At 38.3% G+C, this 27,648-nt stretch overlaps 2 protein-coding genes across 2 annotated transcripts in view; one reads left to right on the plus strand and one right to left on the minus strand.

Moving 5' to 3' along the window:
* Positions 1 to 9,110: 9,110 nt before the first annotated feature.
* LOC140242626 (CAAX prenyl protease 1 homolog) lies at positions 9,111 to 19,419 on the minus strand. Its single transcript, XM_072322380.1, has 10 exons — positions 19,306 to 19,419; positions 17,000 to 17,146; positions 15,961 to 16,047; positions 15,326 to 15,442; positions 14,153 to 14,305; positions 13,682 to 13,823; positions 13,078 to 13,184; positions 11,373 to 11,600; positions 10,716 to 10,859; positions 9,111 to 10,328 (listed from the first exon to the last, which is right to left on the minus strand). The coding sequence occupies exons 1-10, from the start codon at positions 19,417 to 19,419 to the stop codon at positions 10,110 to 10,112; spliced, it is 1,458 nt and encodes a 485-aa protein (XP_072178481.1). The 3' UTR covers positions 9,111 to 10,109.
* A 2,702-nt stretch (positions 19,420 to 22,121) lies between these two features.
* LOC140242678 (translocation protein SEC63 homolog) overlaps positions 22,122 to 27,648 on the plus strand; it is a 28,722-nt gene continuing 23,195 nt past the window's right edge. Inside the window, exons 1-2 of the mRNA XM_072322437.1 lie at positions 22,122 to 22,279; positions 26,862 to 26,967. Of these exons, the coding sequence (XP_072178538.1) occupies positions 22,162 to 22,279; positions 26,862 to 26,967 (224 nt within the window). The 5' untranslated portion in view covers positions 22,122 to 22,161. The remainder of the gene's footprint in view (positions 22,280 to 26,861; positions 26,968 to 27,648) is intronic.

Here is a 27,648-nt window from a genome sequence, read left to right on the forward strand (position 1 = left end):
TGTTTGTCACATAGTGACTAATTACACTGGAATTTTATGACAATGTTAAATAACAAGCAAGTGCTCTGCATTATGTCGGTGCATGACTGCAGCAACTGGACAAACCTTTCTGTGTTTATTGGTGTCTGTATAATAATTACAATAAGTTGAAATCCTGGCATATGCTACCGTAGAGAAAAGTATATCATATACAGTTATAGATACATCTTGTAGTCATAGTGCGGTAATAGTATTACACTATACAGGTTTTGTGGCTTGAAAGTCTGTAATACCTTGCTTTATTTCATGCACAAACAGCAACAACAAAACTTTTCAACATTTTTCTACTTCTTTAATGTGCAGTTTATATTCTACATTAAACTTTTCCAACAGTTTGAGGAGCTGAATAAACCTTGGGTAATGCCTCCAAGTTCATGGTGGTAGTTTGGTCTGACCACCAAATCATTTGTCACAGTGCCTGGTAAATACGTGTATTTTGCATACATGAAGAGAAAAAAAAATGTTTCACCATGAAAAAGATATAAAGTCTGTTATGAAGCAAATGTGAAGCATTTTGCAAAGCAAACATGTAGTAAGAAATTAACAAATTCAAATGTGAGTGGGTCTCACCATGGTCTTCCATGGAAGTAAGTACTGTATGTCACTGGTGGGGATGTTGCCTGCAAAAAATTGTGTGTCCAGTTTATACAGTGCACTCCCGTTATAACGAAATGCTCGGGACTGGCCGTTTTCTTTCCCGGAGTGGCGAAACTTCGGAACAAAGAGTCTTTCGGAGTAACGAACTTTAGTAAGAAACGAATCTTTGGAATAGCGAACTGTAACAGAATCCTAAACTATTATTTTCTATACGACTTATTGTGTGACAAAAACAACTTTATGCTCTCTTTTAAATGTAATATCCAAACGAAATTAAAAAGGTACCATCCCATTTCACATAGCTTTCCAGTGTATGATGAGTATTCAGCAGACATATGATATATGCATGGTGGTTACCTTGTTTTTGTTATATATTGCATTTGTTCGGTTATAACGAAATTTCGTCATAACCATGTTCGTTATAACGGGAGTCCATTGTATTAGTGTCTTGTTGATTTTTAAAAAAAAATGCATTTTCCTGAAAGGAGTATTACCTCTTTCTGTTGAGGTTTATCAGTGATTTCATATGTTTGCACAATACTATAGCAGCACAAGTCAGAATTCACTACATAAGACTCCCAAGAAATAGTGAAGTTTTGTTAATCCCCCCCCCCCCCCAAGCAAAGAAACAAACAAACATGGTTAAAACAAATCATGTTGTAGAGTTGTGGAAATCCTGTAACCAGGGCAAGTAGTTTGAATAGCTGACACTTTGATACATGATTCATTTACATTGTCATTCTTGTGGTTGCTTCTTGTTGTTTCTTCTTCTTTCTTCTTCTTCTTTTATGGCATCCAATGTCATTCAGAATTCTGCTGATTTGATTACTTTTGTTGCCCTATTTGCCTTTATTTTACAAGATTTACATTGACTTTCTCTTTGGAAGATGGGGCTCTTTGTTAATTCAAAGCCAGTATGTAGTTTGTTACTTCAATTAATGTATTTCATTGTAAAGACAGGAATAGGCCAATGCAATACATAGTTCTAAGTACTAGTGATTTGAAATAATGCATGTGCGTTGAAAATCTTGTGTAGTAGATGAACGTGTGTCAGTAGTCTCTCTCACAGAGGTTTGTTTGCATTTGTGCCTCTGCTCTGCTGATGTGGAGGGTAAGTTTATTGACTGTTTATTCTGTGAGCTGAAGACTACAGTATGTGGAAAAGAATGACTTAAAAATGCACACCACACTGCCTCTACAGTAACTAATACCCTGTATCAATACCAGTTTGGTGTATGCTTATGAGAGAACATGACCCCAACTGTGAAACAGTCTTGGCCATCTGCTTCATGGCTGTTTTGTGTTTGTTTGTATGTTTTGTTTTGTTTTTCCCCCAGGTGTGTAAGTTCATTTTGTGTATATAAATCCTTTGTAGCTACAGGTTCTTCAACTCCAATGAGTTAAGAGGATAAACGATTCCTTAAATGTGCTTGATGTTCACCATGCAAATGTATTTTGAGTGCATACAAGGCATTATCAACTGAATCGGGGCAGAATAGTCAGGAAATCTGTTTTCTCTTCCATGCTTGTCTTTAAAAAATGCACCTTGTCAAGTTAGATGAGAGATTCTAGGCATTTTTTTAGTGTAAATTTCTCCATCAGGTTCACATACCATCCCTCTAATTTTTTTTTTTTTGTCAGTTTCATATTTAAACTGATGTGTGTTAGCTGTCTGAATTCTTCAATTTCTAATGATAAAAAACAGATTAAATGTACCAAATGTGTGATGTATGTTTATTTCCGTGTTGTAGTGCTTACTTAATCTGTATGAAGGCAAATTTTCCATTGGAAAAAGTCAGCAGGAGAAAAAAAAAAAAAAAAAAAAACATTTTAATTGCACAGTACAATGTATTTTGACATTTTTTACATCTGTCCCACCTGGCCCAGGAGCCAAGCCGAATTTCAGGAGAAACTACTGAAAAGTAAAAGGTGTAAAATCCATAGAAGCATGTGCAAATGAAGATATTCAATTCGATTTTCATATAAAGTTCCCTGGAGGGGACACACTGTGTACCTTATTCTACACTGTACACATATGTTGCTAATTTGAGGGGTTAATGACACATGATTTAAAACTATGTGATCAAAAGGGTCTAACCTCACTACACTAGTATCTCACACCACACAAACACAATAATAATGTGGAGGTGATTCAGAACAGTGATCTAACAAACGGCAAACAGTGGAAGGTTCTCGCGCATGGATAGACCAGCAGGTCCAGCTTTATTCTCCCTTCATGAAAGTTAAGACAGTGGAAAACTACCTTAGAGGAAATGACTCAAATTGTAACAAAAGTGAATCCGATCCGGTGGTCAAGTACAGTGTACTCCCGTTATAACGAAATTCCGGTAGCAACGAAGTAAAAATTAGGGCCGCAATGTTATCTATACTCTGTGCTTTTTTATTGTTTATTTGTTCGGTTATAACAAAATTTCAATATAATGAAAGAAAACTGCTGATCTTGAGGACTTCATTATAACGGGAGTCCACTATACTCGTACATGACAATTGTTTAATGGTCTCTGCATGTCCACAATGTCCAGATTGATGATATGTGCTGATTAGATGCAAACACACACTTGGACATCACTGACCCTAAAGATGATCAAGTAACCAGCAAAATGGGGGCAGATCTTGAAAAACATTTGATGTGACATGCATGTACACCTGAAGTCAGTTCCTAATGCATCAACAGAGTCAAGACACAGCCGAGGCTTCCAAGCAGACAAAGTCGGCCAACACACAGCTGGATAAAGCGTATCCACTAATACACTATACATGTAATATTATTGTATAAGCATTACAATCTGTCTGGACATCTAACGGACAAGACTAGTCTTGTTCATATACTATGGAACATATCCTTAAATGTTGACAAGTACAGTACAGATAACATAATTTCTTGCATTCATGATTGAAATAAGCTATCCTTCAAAAGTTTACCAGCTGGATTTTTAGAGAAAAAAATATTCAGAGAAAAGAATGAAAAACGAAAGGATGCATTAAAGCATATATGGAATGTAAACTGGTTGATTTGGTACAAATTCACTTAACAACCATGTTCACAGTCTCTGGCAGGAAGAAAAGTAACAAGAAATGAGCATGGAAATTGAGAAATGAAATACAAACAGAGCACATTCCTTCAATAAGGTACACTTTTCTTTAACCAGGACAAACACCAAAAGATCCCACTCATTTTTCATACAACAAAGTTGCCAATGACGACAACAAATTTACTGGTATTGTACAAGTTGAAATTTAATGGATTTTTTTTGTTGTTGTTGTTGCTTGCTTGCTTGCTTGCTTGCTTGCTTGCTTGTTATATGTAATAATACTTGTACCTTATATTTTGACTCTGCGGAATTAAAAACATGAAATTCACCTTAGCCAGGACAGCATCTTACATTAATACAGAGGAAATTTGTTATAGCAGAGAGGTCACCTCCCTGGTTATAGAGAGGTCCAATTAGCAAAACCCTCTTACTTTGCAGGTCCACAATATTATACAACTTATGTTTATTTATCTATCCTGATATTGTATGAAACCAGATATAGCAAAGCAATTGTCATGATTTTTAGGTCCTTGACCACTATGACAAGATTTCCATATATTAGTTTGCATTTGATGCTGCCTGTGAGAATTATACCACCACAACATATACTGAGCATCATTTTAGACAAATGCAAAAGTCCTGTTCACACCCCTGAAAAAAGACACACAAAAAAATCCCAAAGATCCTGCTCCACAGTGCTTTAACGCTTGGTTTCTCATCTCCATCACTGCAATACTGATTGTCCTTTCTGCAGTGTCGATACACTGTATTTACTTGCATTTAACCCTATATCTGTCACATACACCGTAGCCAGACTGCTCAGACATTTTGCAGTGCACAGACACAAGATTGTTGATGGCCATTTCTGATTATTATTATTGACATTAATGTGTCATGTTATACATCATTTGAAAGCTTATGGTCTAAACTTTCATTTTCCATAATAATCTGAGTGAGGGCGCACTTCAATTTTAAGTAGGACGCCCTCTTATGTCACATAATTATCAATGCAGACTTATTTCTACATGTTACCACCTCATTTTTCCACACAACATGAGCTTGCATCACAAAAAGGTCTCATAGATATTGTAGAGAATTTATTCAGCTTTCAGATGGTATGATTTTTTCATCAATAGCATCAGTAATTTTTATTTTATGAACAAAAGTCTGTGGCAAGTACAACCTAGATTTCACACATTTTGTGTAATTTCTGATTTTGTGAGTGATGTTGGCCTGAAAGTAGACCAAGCAATTTGTATCTTGTCAAGCTGAAAATATATAAGTTGAATTGTGCTTTTTTCTTTCAAATTTATATTAATCTTGTCCTATGATAATGCCACAATGATAAGATAATCTAAGGATAAAAAATGTTATTGAAAATATTAAGACGTTGGAGTGTCCATGCATTCCAGTTGATCATCATATGCTAGTCTACGACTTTCTGCACTTTACTTATTGAAACAGAATTACTGTAACTATCACAGCAGTCATTTTCTTTATGATAAACCTGCATTGAACTGAAGTTTCGCATAGTGACAGTTTCATCATGTAATGATAATAAACAGTCAAACATATCCCAACATCAAGACTGTACAGCTTCAGGCCGCCAGCAGGAAGCTACTGTAACCCTATTGCTCCTTACACCTGCCCCGCTGGCCCCGGCTAACTAGAGACCCATTGCACTGCTGTTAGTGCTGAGTAAACAGTTGCAACTGCTGCACCGAATGTGCAGTGTTCATCTATTCTTCAGATCATTTATGAGGCCGATATTACTGAAACTATACCCCTTCACAGAATTCAGAGATGTTGAAACCCCTAATCTGAATGTTTTCACTTCATGTTTTACTATTTTGACTTAGATAAAATAGATGAAAATTGACCCACGTGTACGATCTTTTCATCGCTCGCGGCGATCTCTATTACAGTCCCACATATACAGATTCGTGTAATTTCTCCACACATGGCAAAACTGTACACAATACATTGCAGTCTGAATGCAAATGAACATGGGCGGGGCCACCACAATTTCTTGGACTTTGAGAAGGCTCTCCTGATTGGTCAAAGGTGGGGAAGCTTTTTTTGAGGCTGGAAATCGTTTCCTTACACTGTCAGCCAATCACAAATGAGTTTATAGAGTGGTAGTGTCATAGCCTTTGAAGTAATCTGTCAATCAAAATAGGGCCGATAATATCGGCCGAAGCATTTCTGTTGCAGTTTTTGGGCCGATTTAATCGGCCCGTGACAGAGATAGGGTTAAACAAAGACCTGTCACATAACGCTGGGTTTTCCTTACTAGAACCATACTGTGGTGGCTAGACCGTCTCTTTGAGGATGACTAGCAATGATGGTCATTAATACAATTTTTCATGGCATCAACGGATAACTTATAGACTTATTCCTATTTAGAGCAGCTATAACTTTCCCTCCCACGCAAACAGGTTTAATATACATAAATAACACAAGAACAGCTATAAAACAAACATTGTTTCAGTGACTATCGACAATCATATTGCTACAACAATCAAGGACCTTTAGCCCTTCCTTGGGTGGGAAATCAATGAAAAATATAAATCAGCACTGTGATAAAATATGGTATATGATTTTCAGAATTTAAGATAAGAGCAGAATCATGGCAACAATAGTTCTGTATACAAAACAAAGTTTATTACTGTTTGTTAGTCTAGTATTTTTGGTTACTGCACAGTGAACAGATGATTACACACACAAGACATTTATTATGAAAAATGGACAAAAAAAAACACTGAGGGGCTCAAATCAGTAAAAGAGTACGCTTTGAGCCTGGTAGATGGAATTTTTTGTTTTTCACTGACGACACCAGACTAGAAGTACTCTGTACAGGCCATGTCCTTAAAGCCCACTCCCTTGCATTGAATATGTTGCATCTGATTACTACCAAAATCCACCACATAAAAATAAACACACCAGACTATTGGCACCTCATGATATGAGAAGTGAATACGATCCACTTTTCTATTTGCATGTCAAGAGCACTATCAATTGAGCCAATACTGATCAACACGGCTAAATTTAAACACGTTTCATCACTGATCGACATGTACATGGCGTATGCATACATTTTACAGTCTCATCATGAACCTGTGCTTATGTGCTTCATGGTTTGCTTCCATTTAAATTGAAAAAAAAAAAAAAAAAAAAAGCAGAGCTCTGCACATTCATGCGCTGGTTATCTCCGAGACTGAGATACCTGCAGGATGTTTAATAATACAAAGTATCATTAAATGCACACAGCATGACATCAAATTGGCAACACTGTACAGCTGTTAGGATTGACATACATTATGTACCGGTACTCTCATTCACAGTAGTTCCAGTGTGGACATCCTATGCATTGCATACACTCCATTAGGCAGACTACATCATATGCAAGACAATAACACAGCTCCATTCACACCATTCTCATTCAAGAACCAGATACTTACATCATATCTAATCATGTTGCAAAATAAATGACTATACAGAGTGACTCTGAAAGCTTTGCAGGATCAGTAAATTATTCACTAAATGTAAGGAAAGTAAATTCCAAGGAGAAAACTAGACAGATTGAACACAATATACATGTATACACTCTTTGTTTGAGTTTGCAAAAGCATTTTCTGACCTGCTGCACTTGTGTAATCTTTGGAATTATGTAAGTTAAAACATCTTTATCCTTGGGTAAAATTTCCATCACTCAGTTGTTTGTTTGTTGCTTGTTTGTGTGTGTGTGTGTGTGTGTGTGGTTTTTGTTTTTTTGGGGGTATTTTGCCTTATTTTCCCCAACAAATGAAGAGTTTATACAGAGCATGTAAGCAATGACAAATGAAAATTATGACACAGAAGAGTAACAAAAAGACATTAAAGGGAAGATAAACCCCAAGAGCAATGTGGATTGAGTGAAAGCAGCAACATTAGTAGAACACATCAGTGAAAGTTTGAGGAAAATCGGACAATCGATGCAAAAGTTATGAATTTTTAAAGTTTTGGTGTTGGTACCGCTGGATGAGGAGACTACTAGAGGATATGACGTATGAGTGGACAACAATACAAAGAAAATATAAAGGAAATTCAACAAAAATTCACTTTTCTAGAATCATGAAAGAGCAATGGACCAACCTCTTTCAGAAAGCAGGGGGAATAATTGCTACCCTTAACATATGTCAATATCAAGTTGATGGAATTTGTAATTTTCATGAAAAATGGATTTTTGTAGAATTTTCTTTATATTTTCTTGGTATTGTTGTCCACTCATACGTCATAACCTCTAGTAGTCTCCTCATCCAGCGGTTCCAACACCAAAACTTTAAAAATTCATAACTTTTGCATCGATTATCCGATTTTCTTCAAACTTTCACTGATGTGTTCTACTAATGTTGCTGCTTTCACTCAATCCACATTGCTCTTGGGGTTTATCTTCCCTTTAAAAAAAAAAAAAAAACAGCAATATTTGTAAGGATAACATCCTCCCCCCCCCCCCCCCCCCCCTTTATATGGTGGGGTAATATTCTAATATGAGAATTATTTGTATTATAAGATATGGTTTATTTCATGTGATCATTTGGAAAGCAATGCAATTTTTTTAAGCAGGCAACCATTGAACCAATGGTTGAAGTCTCCTACAAAGGACTATGTAATGAGGATAAAGTGCCTTGCCCAATAAAGTGCCTTGCCTGAGGGCACAACCACTGCTGCTAGGGGTCTCAAACCATAGACCTTGGGATCGATAGTTCATCGTCTCATTCAGAGAGCCACAGTGCCTCCTCAACAAAATTGATTATTATGTAACTTATGTTGCTTAATTTGCCATCATTATGAAAGATTAAATGTGTGCATTAGTTCTGGATGAAGCAGAGTTGCCTTCAAGCCACAGTGCAACCCCTGTGATTATTCAAATTGATGAATTACCAGTGTCAAGTTGTACCCGCTACATGCTTGAAGGATTGGAACCAGCAATTGCTATCGGGCGGAGCTCAATGACCGAGTGGATAAGATGCCTGTTCGTTGATCAGGAGGTCCTAGGTTCAAATCCTGCTTGAGTATTCATGCCTATGATTTGTTCTGTCATGGCTTCTACTCAAACACTGATCAATTCAGTGCTCATTTACATCAATGTAGGGCAATTTGTCAATCAGTTGCCCTGTGATCATCTCAGGGATGACTTGACGCATACCCACTCTTAACAGCCCAGAGAACTTGGGGATGCTCATGTCCGTTAAGAAACAACATGGTGGGCAACCTCTATGTAACCTCTGGAGAACCTCAAGGGAAATCTTCCCCTAGACCTTGGCCTCGTTTCATCAAAAGATATAATCGATAATAAATGTCCTTAATACACAGGCTGCCATAGACTTATGATAGAAATCAACTATATCATCAATTATAACTCTTCATAAACAGGGCCCGTATCTGTTACGACGGTACATTCATTGTTCACCCCATGTTATTGATAATTGTTTGTGGAATTTCAAACTGTGTTTTGTCTCCAGAGAATGCACAAAGAACACCCAAGTGAAGTCCTCTAAGACAGGGTACAGGTCAGCAAAGTAATGGCATGACCAGTTTATACTGCACTAATACCTTGTATCAGAGGATAGAAGTCAGAGGTAAACTCAGCACTCATTTCACGTCAGGTAGAACTGCTTTGAAGCAAACAGCCTCTTTTACAGTGAAACAAATCATAACAGGGAAATGTAGCCAAAATCCAGATTCGACAGGTGTAGTGATTTAAAGTTCATCATGTGAGGAAAGCTTGAGCACTGCAGACGAAGAATAAGAAAGTTTGATTTCACTAAGTTTATTCCGAACAAATTTGTCAGAGGTTAAATATTGATTCAAAATGGCACATATTGTGAAATGAAAATTTATCAACCACAGATGTCATATGTTACCTCACAACTCCTGTGAATGAAACCTCACCATGTAAACAAAGTCCAGTGAATCCTGAACCCACACAGAGACGTTCCCGACATTGCATTAATATCAGCTGCTGAGCCCTCTAGGATGCAGATGTGCGTGAATGGATCTGACTGACAGTGTGGATAATATTTGACTACTGGTGAAAAGATGCGGTCGTAGATAAACAGAAATGCCTTCTAAGCCTTGTTGCGGAGGGAAAAGATGAAGTGTACTGATCTTAGGATACTGAGATATGAAAAAGCAAGAATCCACATTGCATGTCCAAAAAAGAAACAAACCTTCAACCAGAACTTACGTGTGTTACACTTTGAAATGGAAAATGTTACTGATTGGTCAAAAACCAGCAACATTCACATCTTCCTCTAAATTGAAATACGATGGCAGCATCTTAATGCAACCAGATTCTGACTGGGTTCGCCTGCATTTCACCAGTCAGGCCATCCACTTTTAATAAGCCAAGAAGGTGGACAAATTGGCTTGGGCCGGTCAGTCTGTCTTGCCCAGAGCTGCTATCCGTTCCAGCAGGGGAGGGTGCGAGTAGTGGACGGCCGAGTAGAGCCAGTCGGCCACGGGGAATCCCAGGTTGTCCTTGTGAAGCTTGATGAGGGCCATGCGAAGCGGGGAGGCCTTGTGGAGGGAGCGGGCAAAGGCGTCGGCCTGGAACTCGAAACGGCGCGTCAGGACCGTCATGAGGAAAGACAGGACCTTGGTAAAGAGAGATAAGAACAATGCCTTGGGAATCGGTCCACCAGCAATTGAAGATTGCACTACTTGTAAATAGGTAGAGTAAAATATGCATTGTGTTTGGTTAGACTGAATCACATGATTGTGAGAAAACTGCGGTGTAGTAGCACGTTCATGCCACTATACTGATAGTATACTTATACTATACTGATACTGGATAGCAACTCTTGATGGAATGGCAACTTCCCATAGCAACAGCCAGTCAGGAAGATGGATTCTTGTTATTTCCATGAAAACTGCCATTCCACCAAGAATTGTTATCATATCAATATTTCTTTCTTTTTTTTAATGAAATGGGGCCAAGATCATCCACAAACTGTCTGATCACAGAAAGCTCTGGTGACTTACCTCATTGTATGGTGAGAAGACAAACTGGAATATGATTAGCAGGCCAATGAGGGTTGGGTAGGTGTCGTAGAAGCCAAAGGCGTTAAAGAACTCGGTCCGCTCAATCAGCAGAGCAAACAGGAACAGACACAGGAAGATGTTGACCTTTGACACAAGAAGATAGATTTTAAACACAACATGATGCTTTACTCTATGATGCAACAACAACAAAAAAATGACATAATCAAAAGTTTTCTTTTCTTTGTGGACAAGCTGGTTCATTGCATAGTTACACATTGCACTCTCTGAATATGACAGGATAAAGAAATTTCGATGACACTGGTAATCTAGTATGTAATAAAAAATAAAAGATAGGTACATTGTATATATACTTGGACAAAACATTCACCAGTTACTGCCCTTATTCTGCACAGGAAATGGTTCACATGCACTATCATAGTCTTTAGCACACAGCTGAATGAAAAATCAAACTTTTCACGATTAAATAAGTTACAGATGAAATTCAAGAATTTGATCTTGAAAGTCGGTCAGTGATATTCACAAGAGTGAATATATTTCCATCTCCACTGGTTCCTTTCTTATACCCTAACCCCATTATAGACCTGTGTAAAGACAAGACACCAGGGTACTAGGCAAAAACTGCACACTGCCACTCACCTGGCTGATGACAAAATTCTTGAGATTGTGTCCCAGCTTCCAGTGACCCAGCTCATGGGCCAGAACGGCGAGGACCTCCTCCGTGTTGCAGCCAGTCTTCTTCTTCTCCTCCTTCGTCTCCTCCTCTTTCCCATCTGTCTCTCCAGTGGCAGTGTCGCCACTCGACAGCAGCTTCTCATTTTCTTCCTTCTTTTCTTCCCCTTCACCGTCCTCCTTAGCCTCCTTTGCCTGCCATAGAATCAGAACACCGTACATTATACAAAAATATGGACTGCTCTTTGGGGCTCTGTCGATATTATTGCCCTGAAGGATCTCCACCCCATTCTACGACCAGAGGAGCTTGCTCGGAGGGTCACAAAATGAAGCTGAGATCTTGGGGGTAATAGTATATAAATTAAATACGACGCCCAAAATAACAGCAATCCATCTGTTTTATACCTCCGAAAAATACATGAAATTTTTCCAATTCACATATCAGCACTGCCAAAGATGTTTGAATGAGTCACATCAGACAAGGGTCATCTCTCAAGCTTATGAAAGCAAAGCCTTTAACAGTGCATGTACATATGCTACGTACTGTTATGAACCAAACGGTGGTTTAGTACTATGGGGCAGGTTGGGTACTATGGGACTGAAGGTAGTTGTTGAATTCATGCCCCCAATTTCAACCAATCAGAATCGAGCATTCATCAAATGAAGTATACACTAGTGAAAGCTTACGAGACACTCACTTCATACCACCTTAAATCAGTTGCACAAAATTTGAAGTTATATATCTTAACAACCTCCCATCTAAAAATGGTTACATATTGAAAGCTTCTTAGTGTGAATGGAACACGTTTCAATGGCATTTTGAAATTACCTACTGGGCTTAAATGCCCTTTTGTTTGCTTACATCAATAGCTTAAACAGACTACCTGTTGAAATATCTGAAGTATGGCAAATTACACATATAAATTAAATTAAGTATGGCAAATTATACATTTAAATTCAAATTATACATTCATGCTAAGAGCATGAACAATATATCTATATATATACCAAAAGGATATCCATAATCAGACGCAATTAAAAAGCTGGAATCTTTTTTCTTTTCCGAGCAAGAGACAATTACGATTTTGGCTCTCTTTTGGATGACGTAAGTATGTGTACGAAGTACCAGCGGGCAAGGGGCGAGCTGCAAAGCAACGTGCGCGCACAGCCAGCCATGCACAGCATATCAGCAGCAGTTGATTTGAACAGCGCTATGTTTTGGAAGGCAGCTGCAAGATCTGTGGCTGTGCAAGAAAAAGAAAACATAAATTTTCCAGAATACATGTATTTCATAACATCAGTATAGCCAAACATCAACTAGGAATAGATTAGGCTTAGATGTTCTGTTAGAGCTGATTCAATGAGGTTGAAATGCCCTTTTTCGGGGATTTTAGGCGCAAAAACAAATCATGTGTGTATAGTGCACAAAGTTCCAGCGAGTGGTATGCATACCGCATACCAGCCTGCCTATCATGGGATGTGGGATGTAACATTTAGGCGCTTGCCCACGTGTATGGGGGGCCCCATACACAGTTTTTGCCCCTCAGTATAGCTTGGTGAAATCATTGGAACCGCATCTATAAGAAGAATATTGTCATAGCTCTTAGGCCCTCGCCACAGCAAGGCTCCCCTGCCTGTGGTGGCCAGCATTCTGAAAGACCACACAACTCACCTTGTCCACTGGAGTGTAGTCTTCGAGGAGAGTGTCAAAGAGGACGATCCTCTTGTTCTTGAAGAAGCCATAAAAGTATGCGTTGCTATGGGATGAGCGCTTTGATCCTGGGTGGAAGATTTAGATATCATTCACTAATTGTTAGTTATATCAACCCGTTACGGACTTGCCCCATGTGACATTTGAATATTCATTCAAATTGTTATCTCATTTTTGTCTTGTTCATTTTCGTCTCATTCTTTTCTTTCTTTCCTCTCTATTTTTCTTTCTTTCTTTCTTTCTCTTTCTTTCTTTCTTTCTTTCTTTCTGGGGGAGGGAGGAGAGCAATGTGAATTTAGTAAATGTCTCTTAAGGTAATTTAAAATTGCCCTGTACAACAATCATTCCTTTTCCCAACATTATGGTAAATGCAGGTTATAATTAAAAGTGCATGAAGCTTTATGTGTGGTCAAACCTGGCATAATACATTAAAAATGAGAGCAACTACAATTATCAGCAAGCGAAATGTGTACCGTGCATCTCGACCCTGCATGCACACACAGTCTATTGTCAATAACCCTGCCCCTTTACCCAGCTTCCAATAACTACAAAAAATAGTGCAAACCTTCCACAACGTAGAGTTTGTAAAGGGGAAACTCGATGCTCTTCGCAAGGGCTTCAATCTTGGTCCTCAGGTCTCCCTCAGGGAGGGGCGTAAACTTGTCAAAGAGGGGTGCAATGTAGTCAGCGTAGATGGTGATCAGAAACTGAGGAGCACAAAGGGAAAAAAAAACGGTGAATGGCAATGAATCTGAACTCGAAACAGCACTCATTACTAGGTGTGGTCAAAATCAGTATGATGTATGCACAAGGGAGTGCAAGTAAATATTGCTGTATCACAACAAAGCAAGTTTGTGCGCTTACAGATAATAATAAAAAGTTTATTGGTAGGGGGAATTGGAAGCTACAACTATATTCTGGTATAAGTTGTACAATTTGGGTAATCAGAAAATAATACTACCAAGGAGAAATGGTAAAATACGTTTTCACTCGAGAGAAAAAAAAAGGAAAGAAAAATGCTTTTGGCAAGCATTACCACAGAGATGACAAGAGTGAAGACCCAGGCATAGATGAAGAAATACTGCCCTCCCATCTTGATGATGAAGAGTAGTCCAGCCAGGATGGGAAGGGAGATGGCCTGCATCACAACAAACTTTTTCAGCTGGTCCTTGACAAAGAATCCCAGTGTCTTTGATGATGGGCACCACGTATCACAGATGGGCAGTGAACAGGACATGGAGAAAATTTAAGATCTTACCAGTACATCAGTTTATAATGTCTTTCTTTTTTTTTAATAACAATTTGAAGCTTTCAATGGAGACTAACTTCAATGATGGGAGTGATACTGTAAAACATGATATATTGGCAGCATGAAATTTTCATGAATTAGAGCTGACGGCCTTTTTCATGGCATGAAATTTTCGCGAATTGCCACTGGCGCTCAATGCATAATTATAGTGTAGACGAGAACTTTCACATGCATCTAATTTCGTGAATCTTGGCGCTCGCGAAATTTGTGAAATTAAAATGCATGCTAACATTCCTCATTTTACAGTAGATACTGTAATTATAACATAGCACTCTTGGGGCAACAAACCTCGTATCTCACAAGTGTTCAGGAGAGTGAAAAAACATGAAAGCTGAAGCACTCTAACAAGTGAGATGGCCTTTCCTTTGACATGCAGTGGTGGCTTTATTTTCTTTTTTTTTGGGGGGGGAGGGGGGTAAGACAGCTAGAATTCACACAATTCACATAATCTAACAATTGATTTTTTGAAAAAGAATGTGATTTTCATGGAAATTTGAGTTACAATTTCCCCCCCCCCCCCAACTATTGATTTCTACCAAATTTGGTCAAATTCAAGTCCTGTATTTCTAAGATGAAATGTCAAAATGTCATCATGTACATGAGTGCTCTGAAGAATTCTACGACTGGAATCTCATGGATTTGGTTGTTAAGAAATTGAATTATGTAGGTTTTTTTTTTCCTCCCTTTTTCTCTCTCCTGAATATTCTCTGGAGATAATATACCATTTTCTAAGAGATTAGGGAGGGTATCAAACACTAGTATATTCAAAGAAATACAATCGTGACTTCCACAACAGAACAAAGTTGGTTGCCAATGCCTGATCAGAGATGTTTTCTTGAAATAAAAAAAAAATAATAATAAAAAAAAAAAAGAGGAGGAGGGCCTACAAAAATGGCACACCTGTTTGTTGAAGCCATGCCTCTCCTCAATGACAAAAGTACTGTAGAGAACCCAAGGCAGACCAACAATGGTGGAGAATATCGAAGCAAGCAACATGAATACAATGGACTGTGTGATCTGTGTGGGAAGAATAACAGTTCATGTATACCGAGATGGTGAGTGATGTTGATAATAACAATACTCATGACAGAAATAATCATGACAAAATAAAGACATGAAACATCACAACAGCAAGAGTGATAAGAACTAATGACTAAAAATGAGAAGCAAAATCATATGATTAACAATACCAGTGGTAACAATGTACACTCCTTTTATGCACCTGAATCAATCATAAAAATCGTAAAAGGCAGAAAGAAGAAGACAAGAACAAGAGAGGAAAGAACAGGGAGTATTTTATGAAGCATTTCATTAGATATTTTTTTTCTGACAAACTGTTATAAGCTACTGAAACACTTGCATCTGACAGGTTGAAAGCAAATTTGTCCAGAAAAATATATCCGACAAAACACTTCATGAAATGCCCCCATAGCTATACAAAAATAGCAAAGCACTGACTGACTGACCAACTGATTTACTGATAGACTTACTTACTTACTCACTTACAATGTACTGTACTTACTTAATGTACTTACCTCATATTCTGTTCCTAAGCCAATATGGCCCATCACTTTCCCTGCAGCCATCCAAAGGAATGGGATTCCACCATAGATCAATATAACCTGTGGAGATGTCGTAAAGCAGGTAAGGGAAAGATGTCTTCAAACAAATTTCTTCTTAAAGGAGAAAAAACAAGCAAGCGGTGTACTAGGGACTACAAACTAATTTAAAGCAGCATCATTAATGCCATTTTCGTAAAGCATAATCACATCTACACACACACACACACACACACCACATTGGAAATATCATGAGATGTTATGTATGTTTCAAACAAAAATGTTAAGCTACATGTTCCAGCAGAATGTAGATTTGGGTCAAACAATATTTCTGTCGGAAGCAACTCCAAGCAAACCCTCTTGAATACTCGAGTTGACAGTATCTCATGCATTTCATTTTATCATTGTAAAGACATTTAATAAAAAAACAAGCAGTTTACAGGAATCAATTCATGCTCTGAGTCAAAGGCAACAAAATACTTAGATATCTCACGACATTCACAGGTAATAGGGTTGTGCTTCTCATACCTATGTAGTCAAGAATGAAAAATTGAAATATTAATTACAATGATTTATGACTCTATCTCTATCAGTTTTAAAATCTTTAATCTTATTATGGCAAATGACATCTGAAAAATCCTGTTACCAAGTAATTTTCATAAACTAAAAGTGTTGACATAGACAGTCTAGTCTCAAACACCCTGTAATCGTGGCTGTATCAACATCAACACGCAGATTTTGCATTTAGATTAAATTACATTCAATTCTTTCATCTTTTAGTCTTACCTATTAATACAATGTATGTAATAATGCTAAACTGAGGTTGTCAGTTGATACCAACAACTTTGCAAGTTTACATTACATCATTGTTCACCAAACAATTTACAGATAGTTCTTCTTTACATAAGATGTACCTGTATGCATCATGCCAAATGGGAATTATTTCAAATAAAAAAGACATAGAAAATGAGAGAATTAATGAAATCTTGCTCTATTTGAATTAGTTTAGACTCACAGATGACTCCAGCTGGTCATAGATCCCATGCCAGAATCCAAAGCTGCTTTTATCGAGGCCATAGAGGCGCGCCTTCTCAAATGTCTCGTGATCAATCACATCACTCAGAGAGGCAGGCACTTCCTTCGTGTTCCGATAAATATTTCGCTGGAAATTGAAAGCAACAAGGTATTACACTTAAGCAAGCCACCCATAATTCGACCATAAAGCCGTCCAAAAATTTGACCGCCTGCGCTAAGAAACCTACTCAATGCTTTTGTGCACGGTCAAACATTTTGGCAAGGGAGGTCGAACCTTGGTGCGGGCGCCATACAGATGCAGATTCAGCAAATTCTGCTTTTTAATACACTCACAAATTAGAAGACACAATAATGCAGCTTTAGCCTTTATCAGGAATTTTATAACATTTAGAACACTTCACACAAAATATTGATTCTCATTTCAGAAATGGCTCTGCCAGAAAGGACTTGTGATGAAAACACAGAGTGGATCTGTTTTTTTTTTTTTTTTTAATGTACCTATTATGATGTTGATGCCGTTAGCTAGTTTTCTGTGTTTTCACAATTTTGTGTAAAAGACACCTTTTCGACAGATTGAAATTAGGTACACGAGTGTAGAAAATGAGATGAGGTAGCCATGTGTGAAGTGTGCATGCATGTGAGTATGCGTGTGTGTGTGTGTGTGTGTGTGTGTGTGTGTGTGTGTGAGTGTGTGAGTGTTGTGTTGTGTATGGGGGAGCTGGTATACAGTGTATGTGTACTTGTCTGCATTTATTATGTTGTATAATTTGTACATGTATGTATATTCCATGTAAATATGTTACACCTTGCCACATTGTGTAAAGGGGCCCCGACCACAAGCTGTGCTTCACTGGGGTCCCAAACCTATCATCATGATCATTCTGAATTTTTGCAGTTATGTCTTGTATTTTTGTCATGTTTGATTTGGTTTGAATAAACTGAACTGAACTTTGAATTATCCTGATAATATGTTCAATAATATAAGGTAAGTAAATTTACTACTACTTTACCATGTTTACTGGTAAGTCTGACTGGTGAAACGACTGGTCATGTACGATGTAGGCTCTACCGCTCGATAACGCTAGACATTCTACACGTACATGCTAATTATGAAATCGATGCATGGATGTGGATGACCCACGAACAATTAAAATCTAGCCTGAAAAAGAGCTGGCGCCACGCTGGGTTAAGCTAGACTAGAGCAACTCTTTGGGCCGGCCGTTTGCAAACTGGTTTGCGTTGTTGTCTTTACAAGTTTGGCTCTACCTGCACCCACTGCCATGTTGTATGTAACACGTTAGATGGAAAATAACTACACGTAGCCGCGACAAAACGCGGCTACACCTCTATTCCTTCGCAGACGTTGTCATTTTTCAGTGTGGTTGTGCGACTCCTCCATGAATATCTTTATTAATCGTGGAAAACTAAAATACAAGGAATTATCGTAATCTATGATAATCATTCAATAATCGGTATGCGATTTTTTCTTTAATTACGTCAAAAACTCACCGAAATCTGTGGCTGAAATCAGGTCTGTAAACGTCCTTATTGCTTCACTCCTCATCTGCGTGTTATTTGAATGGCATTCACTCTCGTATACTACAACGTACAACGTAGGTCGTAGGTAGTCGGAGAGCTAGAGGGCGCCTCTCCGACTACCTACGTTGTACGTTGTAGCATACGAGAGTGAATGCCATTCATAATGACACGCAGATGAGGAGTGAAGCAATAAGGACGTTTACAGACCTGATTTCAGCCACAGATTTCGGTGAGTTTTTGACGTAATTAAACAAAAAATCGCATATCGATTATTGAATGATTATCATAGATTACGATAATTCCTTGTATTTTAGTTTTCCACGATTAATAAAGATATTCATGAAGGAGTCGCACAACCACACTGAAAAATGACAACGTCTGCGAAGGAATAGAGGTGTAGCCGCGTTTTGTCGCGGCTGCGTGTAGTTAGATGGAAAAGAACAAATCGTTGTGCATAAATTACAACCACTTCTAACGTTACACAGTCAGCAGGTAACTATACACAGCCCAGTCGCTGTACGTACGTAGCGCGACACAGCGTATTAACAGCGTCTGGTCGGGCTACACAGCAGGTAGAATCTATTGGGTAGGCCTACAAGTGTTCCAGAGATGATGATCATGTTCCTTCCATAGCATAGGAGATGAATTTACGCTGAAATGAACATATGGGACTAAGACACACACTGTATGAACAGCTGATGGTATTGAAGAAAACATAAATGTTACACAAAGCCAAGGATTAATTACCTGACGGTGAGACAAGTACGTCTCCCAAAGGTACACGACCCACAGAAACAGAAATATCGCCCAAAAGATGTTTTGAGGATTGTAAAATCCAACTGCTTCGCTGGTCACTTCCATTTTCAGGCCGTAAATGCTGACAAATAATTTGCAGGTGCGCCATCACGCGACAGATTGCCGACTAATCAAAAGAAAAGTTTTGAAAGCCAGTTCGGGGTTCCAGAGTAAAGCAGAAAAAAGGTCATCTGTACCAGGAGAGCATGTTGGTTTTTAAATTCACTGATATAAGCATTTATAATGTAATGATTATTCAAGTGATCCATATAAGTGGTGCTTGCCAATACATCCATCTTACAACAAAAGCGGTATTTGAGAAGGTCAATAGAAAAAGATTGTCAATACATTCAATGCAAAATAAATGGATGCTTTCCTAAGTGCTACCGGTAATATTATTGATGGACCATTCTGGTCACCTGACTACGCAAGTTCATCCTTTGTTTGAACATGACTGATGAATTCCATAAGTTGTTACATCGGGCAAGCTTTCCATATGTCTTCTGTTTCTTGTAAACTAGTGGAGTGTCTAATCAACTGAGAAAGAAGAAAGGTCATTTGCACCCATCATGTGCCCATGAGTTAACCCCGACAATTCTCGAAAGAGAATGTGCATGCAGTGTGGGGTAGTGCGTGTGCGTTAGTGTGTGAGTAAAAGTAGCCTATAATGGGAGGAGTGTGGGTATAGGTAAAAAAAAAAAAAAAGGTAGAAGAAGAAGAAGAAGAAAAACAAAAGTAGAAGAAAGTTCGGAAAATAAGACGGATCACAGAAATCCCATTATAACTTTCCGATCGAGGGTACGTCTTGTCGAAGCGGGGTGATGGGGTGTACGTGGTGTATAAACATTGTAAAAATCAACAACAACAACAACAACAACAACAACAACAACAATGACGACGACGACGACGACGACAACAACAACATTAATAACAACCATTTCCCAGCCCAGACCAGCTGTGCAGGGTGCAAAATAAAACTGAACATCAAATAAAAATAATTAAAAAAGAACAGGAAAATCAGTGTTGGACTTGAGGAAACAATGATTTCCTTGGTGCTATCCACAGGGCCGGCCACGGAGCCGGAAAAAGGGGGAGGGGGGTGGGAACGGGGAAGGTCACCCCGCCTCCTCCCTCATTTTGTACACAATTATGTACATAAGAATACATAGGGTGCAACCACTTTGGGCCCCCACAAAAAAAAAAAAAATAGACTGTCGTTAAGCATTTGACGTTTGTCAGCCAATGAAGCGCTGGTAAAGCCTTTTTTTTTTTTTGAGTGCCATTGGATTCAGAAAGCTGTTGTCTTTCTTGTGTGTGTATAAAATATGTGTGTTTTTTCTTTGTTTGTTTTTGTTTTGTTTTGTTTTGTTTTGTTTTGTTTTTTGTTTGTCAGCTGATGAAACCAGAAGTGAAATCACAAAGTTGACCTTTTATTGAGTGCCCCCCACTCACACCGCGCGCGCGCACACACACACACACACACACACACTTTTCAGAACGTGCAGTGCCAGCCGCACTTCATATTCCCAAATTTCCACTAATACAAATTAGTGTGAATTTAAAACCGAAGGAAAATAAAATGAAATGATTTGTACAGGTGTGAATCCCACTAATGATAAAGAAACCTTGTGTTCATCTACTCATCAGCTTCCTGCATGCTTCGAGGCTTCTACAAGTAGAGCCCGCCCTTTCAATAGTGCATGTATGCACACCTCAAATTCCCGCAGCTTGAATTTCATCTGTGCCTTTGTTCCATTTCATAACTTTTCCTAAAGTTTCTTTCAAATCAGTTCACTACCTTTTGAGTTGCTTTGCACGCTAGAAAAAACACTAAACAAACAAAACAAACAAACGCCGACAGAAACTTAACCTCCGTTGCGGAGGTAATAATGTTTACCGGTGCGTCATGAATAAAAAAAAAAAAAATAGGAAACTACGTAAGTGATAATTATGAAAGGTTCGTATGAATAGATACTAGTAGATAGACAGATAGAGATAGATAGATAGATAGATAGATAGATAGATAGATAGATAGATAGATAGATAGATAGATAGATAGATAGATGGATAGATAGATGGACATAGATATATAGGTAGGTACATAGATAGATAGATAGAGAGATAGATAGATAGATAGATAGATAGATAGATAGATAGATAGATGGATAGATAGATAGATAGATAGATAGATAGATGGATAGATAGATGGACATAGATATATAGGTAGGTACATAGATAGATAGATAGATAGATAGATAGATAGATAGATAGATAGATAGATAGATAGATAGATAGATAGATGGATGGATGGATAGATAGATAGATGGATATAGATGTCGCATATAGTTGGATAGATAGATGGATAGGTAGGTAGATAGATGGATAGATAGATAGATAGATAGATAGATAGACAGACAGACAGACAGACAGACAGATAGATAGATAGATAGATAGATAGATAGATAGATAGATAGATAGATAGATAGATAGATAGATAGATAGATAGATAGATAGGATAGATAGTGATAGAGATGTGTATACGCAGAATATCTAGGATCAAAATTGGGTTTACAGGTTATTACAGCACAGCAGTGCTATCGCGCATCGTACTGAGCAACGCTGGCGACTTGACACTGCGTTTGGGCTTTTTTTGGAGCAAATTCGAGATCATGTGTCGTTTCGTCTCACAGCATGTTGGCTGGATCGGATTCTAAATGCAACTGATCTGTGAGCGAAGAACGCGGAACGGCCATAGAAAGTGTAGTTAATGGGTAATCCGGTGCACACAGGGTGTGAAACGTGTGAAACATGGCGAAATTCGAATACGACGAATCTGGTGGAACTTCTCTCTATTTTCTTGTTTCCTTCTATGCACTGGTGTTATTTCCCTTGACGTACTACTTGTGGCCTTCAAAACAAAAGAAAGGTAAGTAAACGAACTGAAGGTTTCGGACATGATATCCAGGAGTTCGTAAAAACAGTCCATGATTTGCTTGCCGTATGGAGCGTGTTACTCGGTATTCCCACGCCGTGGCGCACCAGTGAACTCGTACTCGCCTGCTAAAAATACACTGTTGACCGACCCTTGTATAGCGCGTAGTTGCGCTAGCTGCTCAATCTTTCAATGGCAATTTGATGCTAGTAAAAGTTGTAGATGATGATGATGTAGAAGGTAGTAGAACCCTGACGGTTTAATTGGTTGGGTCTAGAAAACTAACGTTAGGATCTACATTGTATGTGTCTATCGCAATAACTGTTAGTGTTGTGAAAGATGTATGAAAATTGTAACCTTCACAGTACAATTTTACAGTGTCATTGTAACAAAAATCATCAAGAAAATATAGATCCTAGTCTACTCAAAGAGAAGTTATGACTGCAGTGCTGGTGTGACTTGTCAGCTCAGTAATAATAATAAGCCAAGAATATTCAAAGATGCACAGATAATGTACAGACAGAGCTCAGCGCTAGATCTAGCTGAGACAAGTTCAGCCGTCGGGATTTACCTGTGCACTGTTCGCTGTTGCACTCTGCTCTGGCCTGCCCAACCATATTATTAGACATTTTTGTCCTGAAGAGGTATTGTTAAAGTACAAAATGTACTAACAGTTAAATGCTGGATTTCCAGAAAGGCAGTCACAATCTCACAGACAATAATGAGTGATTTAGACTTTCAAAATAACATTTTTCCACAGCATTCACGAGCAAAGCAGTAAAGTTATTATAAAAGTTAACTTTCCCTGGCCATCCCCCAGGACTCCTCGAAATTTACATGACTTTGTTTTGTTCAAGTCTCACGCAACTTTCGAGACCAAATTTGCAACTTCCCCGCATACTTGTGCGAAGTCACGCCCATTTTTGTAACGGAATGTCGTCCCAAAACGGGCACAATTTTGTGCTTTTGTGTACATTTCCTTTGGAAAACAGGTGATCTGTCATGAAAGTCATGAAAACCTGATTATTTTTACAATTAATCACTTTCATTGATTAGTGTTGTGCTAATTATGGTAGAAAAGTGGTCAGTGACAATTTCCAATAGAAAAACAAAGAAAAAACAAAAGTTGAAAAAGTTGAAAAACAAAGAAATACATAAGAAATTATGAAAAACAATAGAATACATTAAATTTCACCGAGAACAGCCACTTTTCGTTCCTGTTAACATCTTGATTATGTTTTGGTATGTCATGAGGATCCTGAAAATGTAAGTTTCGAGGAGTCCGGGGGGGGGGGGGGGGGGGGGGGGGGGTTGCACGGTAAACCCCCCCCCCCCCCCAGGTACCCTACTAATATTTCGCGAGTCTAAATTTGCGCTAATCGGGAATTCCTGACAATTTTGCGAGTGGTTAAAGATAATAAAAAGTTTTGGTACGTCAAAAGTTTCCCTGAATTTCCGTGTTTCAGGTTAAAGTATCTATCATATAACTAACACTGTGAGACTTACTCGCCCCAAAGTGCTCTCATTTCTTAGTAATCATGCAATTAACTGCGACCAGCAGCCCCATACGCATAGCGTAATGGGGCTTCGCATTGTAGCATCCAGGATCATGACAGATTTAGTATCTCGGGCAAATATCAACTTAAATAAAATCCACAAAATTCTTCAATTTGAAGACTTACCAATTAAGTTGAAGTCTTGAAAACAGGCTTCGGGCAACGTTTGGTTCTGCCAATAGTCCCTTTCTGTTGGAATTGATGACTGAATGTGACTCTGTCGAGAGGACCGTGGGAGAGCTACATACACTGATTACTACGGCCAGCGCATATGCACACATCACATGCGAACAAATTTCAAATCCATGAACGGATAAGATGTTTGTGTGCGCATGCGCTGGCCGTCAATTCAGTGTAGCTCTCCCAAGGTCCTCTCGACCGAGTCACATTCAGTCATCAATTCGAACAGAAAGGGACTATTGGCAAAACCAAACGTTGCCCAAAGCCTGTTTTCAATACTTTAACTTAACTGGTAAGTCTTTAAATTGAAGAAATTTTTGGATTTTAAAGGTAGGGAATCCCATTTGCATGCCTTAAATGAAGAGTTGTATAAATACAGTGGTATGTTGAAGAGAGTTTCATTTTAGAAACTCCCATAAAGTATTGAAAGTGGAAGGTAACATTTAGTGCATTTTTATTGACCGTTAGATTTTGAACTGAATTTTTTTCGGGGCTCACCGTAAATTCCAGTACATTACTAGGCTACCTTTGCAGACCCATGCACTGCATGTGTGTCCATCATGTATATTTTGTGAAGAAAGTTCATCAAAACTTACAAACATTTCTATATACATTCTTGCCACACACTCTATATGTTATTACATCAGCTCTTATACTTTTAGATTTGTGTTTATCGATAAAAAAATACAGAAGACTGCAACAAAAAGACTTAAGTGTGGCTGACACACAGAACTACTGAGTAGTTGAGTTTTGTGCATTATTCAAATTGTAGATAACTGTTGACTTCCAAATTTCTCAGCAGTGGCCTAAACAAGTCCCCCGAGGTTCATATTTAATGTTTTGCTGCATTTTGGGAGGTCTGTAAAAGGTATCCCCTACCTTTAAGTTGATATTTACCCGCGATACTAAATCTGTCATGATCCTGCAAGCTACAATGCGAAGCCCCATTTAGCTATGCGTATGGGGCTGCTGGTCGCAGTTAGCTACACAGTATGCGTATGGGGCTGCACGCTGCTGGTCGCAGTGATATTCGCACAATACATGTACTACCTCGCCGGCGCCATACGGCGGCGGCTCTGGTACGAAACCATTATTGCATGATTACTAAGACATGAGAGCACTTTGGGGCGAGTAAGTCTCACAGTGTTAGTTATATGAAAGGTACTTTAACCTGAAACACAAACTAAGACAAGGAAATTCAGGGAAGCTTTTGAGGTAATACCAAAACTTTATATTATCTTTAAATTCACGATCATGGAGTCTTATACTGAACGGAGATGCGTACGTCACATCCACATCGGGATCAGAGTCAATATTTTCGCGTGTCTTTAATTTCGCGAATAGCACCTGACTCGCGAAATTCGCGAAAATAAAAACCTCGCGAAATATTGGGCATATACGGTAACCTGCTGGGAGAGAGGTCCAGTCATTGATCACTCTGTGACTAAAATGCATCTTTTTTCCACTTATCCTGCTCGTCGGCATTGTAAGCTTGAGCCTGTGATGTGCCCTCGAGGTTGAAACAGCTACATGTAGTTCAAAGAAGTGGTCTGGGTTAATTCTCTCCTTTTGTATGGTGTAGTTCATTGACCTGTACAAAAAAAAACAAACGAACAAACAAAACAAAACAAAACAAAACAAAACAAAGCAAGACAGAACAAAAAAACCCCTGAAAGTTACAAACATGTCTGTGAAAGCTTAAAGAAAGTCAGACACGGTTCAAATATCTACCAATTTTTAACATTTTAGTTAATCCCTTTTACCACCCTGTCTAGAGTGCATTGCTGCTCTACAACAATTAGCCATGCCACATTAGAATGACAATATTGAGAAGATAAGATAGATTTCACATCCACATAATTCAGCTTTTCCAGGATAGCTAAAGAGCATTTGAGCGAGAACATAATTTAGCAGTTTTGAAAGGCATGTCTCGGCTACAAGTTGAGGACTAGAGTACTTTTTATTGCATGCAGCCAAAGTTTTGTGCAAGTACAGTTGTACCTCTGTGTGGATTATTGCCACAGCATATTGAGCATCGATTCATGTGCAATAATATTCATTTGGCTCTCTTTGCATAGCAACATGACTCGTCAATTATTGAATTTTCCATCATTGTTTGTTTGCTGAGTATGGTACAGCTGTAGCATATTTCAGACAGCTTACATAGAAGTATCGGCTAGATACATTGTGGACATATATGTACAACCTACGCTGTGTACCATTGTACAGCTATGTAAGTCAGCAGCATGGAATTGTTTCACTCCGTTTGTCTTATCATGGCCTGATAATATAAATTGATTAGGGACTTCATACAATAAGTATGTCATACATGTATAGTATTTGCTTGAAGAAAAAAAAAAACAGAAAATGTATTTTACCTGTGGTCAAGTGAGTGTGGTGTTACTAACTATTTTGAATACTTTACCTTCTCAGAATGCCTGATGAATACCTAACTGCTTTCAAAATTGATCATTCTTTCACCTGACTATTATAAATGTACATAAGAATTGATTTTGTTTGTGCATATCAGCTTTCACAAAATGATTTTTGTTTTTTCAGTTACAATTACAGTAAGGTTGTTTATTGTTGTAAAGAAAGATCATGATGAATAGTACAATTTCTTGCAACAATTACAGTAACTTCTATATATCAAATTCTTTAGATATCAAAACATTGATGAAAAATTGGCTCCTCGTCCTTCAAGTTTACTCTGTACATAGTCTTTGTACATATCACAAGAGACAATTTAAGGAATAGGAAGAGCAGCAGAAATTGTCAACCTCATACAATGTAATAATAAGATATGTACATTCACATGGAAAATGATTGATTTTTTTCAGATGACCCTGAGAAGGCCAGGAGGGCGTGTCATTGTGACCCATGCGAGTCAAAGAGAGCCCAAATTCATGCGCCAACACCATCCAGCACGCTAAAAAATGTCTTGAGGTGAGTCATATTACTTTGGTACGTCATTATAACATGACAGTTCTCATTATTTTTGAACTCTCGCTTTAATAATCTTGGCCTCCTTCAAACTCAGTTTCTGTCATCAGAAGTTTATACGTGTGCATGCATACCTCATAAAGTCCTACTTGAAAGGTAGTAACCGGATTTTTAAGTCTAGTGTGTGGTCACAAAAGAAAAGACACTTGGAGCTACAGTGATATTACACTATCTGTTAATAGCTGTACAATTGCAGTCATCAAATCCATTTCCAGTGGAATACCTACTACTGTATCCTCTGCAATGCCATTTGCTCATTTTGAACATTTTTCTTACCATTTTGTTTTTCTAAAATATGCTGGCCTGTCTTTACCAATAAAGACCTGTCTTTACAATTTGTACTCTTAAAGCTTCAGACAACATCCATGTACTGTATAGTGCATGTATATCCTTGAAAAGGGAGAAATACAGGAAGTACAGTGTACACTTTTGTACAGCAAGCGCACTGCACAGCAGTCTGGCCACAAGTATTCAAGTTGTTTGAGATAGGAGCATGCAAGTGTCCTTCAATGTAGTAGGAAGAAGCACCAAACACTTGTATGTAGGCCTATGTTTGTGTATGAGTTTGTGTGTTTGTGTGAGTGATTATAGAAGGTGGAGATTAGGAGGGAGAGGGATAGAGAG

This window comes from Diadema setosum, chromosome 19 (assembly GCF_964275005.1).
Source record: "Diadema setosum chromosome 19, eeDiaSeto1, whole genome shotgun sequence".
Taxonomy (NCBI): Eukaryota; Metazoa; Echinodermata; class Echinoidea; order Diadematoida; family Diadematidae; genus Diadema; species Diadema setosum.

What these genes read in the sequence shown, in the direction of transcription:
- LOC140242626 (XM_072322380.1), bottom strand. Translation starts at nt 19,419, where the DNA reads ATGGAAGTGACCAGCGAAGCAGTTGGATTTTACAATCCTCAAAACATC. An exon ending in CGTACTTGTCTCACCGTCAG is followed by an intron (nt 17,147 to 19,305) that starts GTAATTAATCCT and finishes TTCAATTTCCAG; the next exon opens with CGAAATATTTATCGGAACAC. An exon ending in CAAACTCTACGTTGTGGAAG is followed by an intron (nt 13,185 to 13,681) that starts GTTTGCACTATT and finishes TCTTCCACCCAG; the next exon opens with GATCAAAGCGCTCATCCCAT.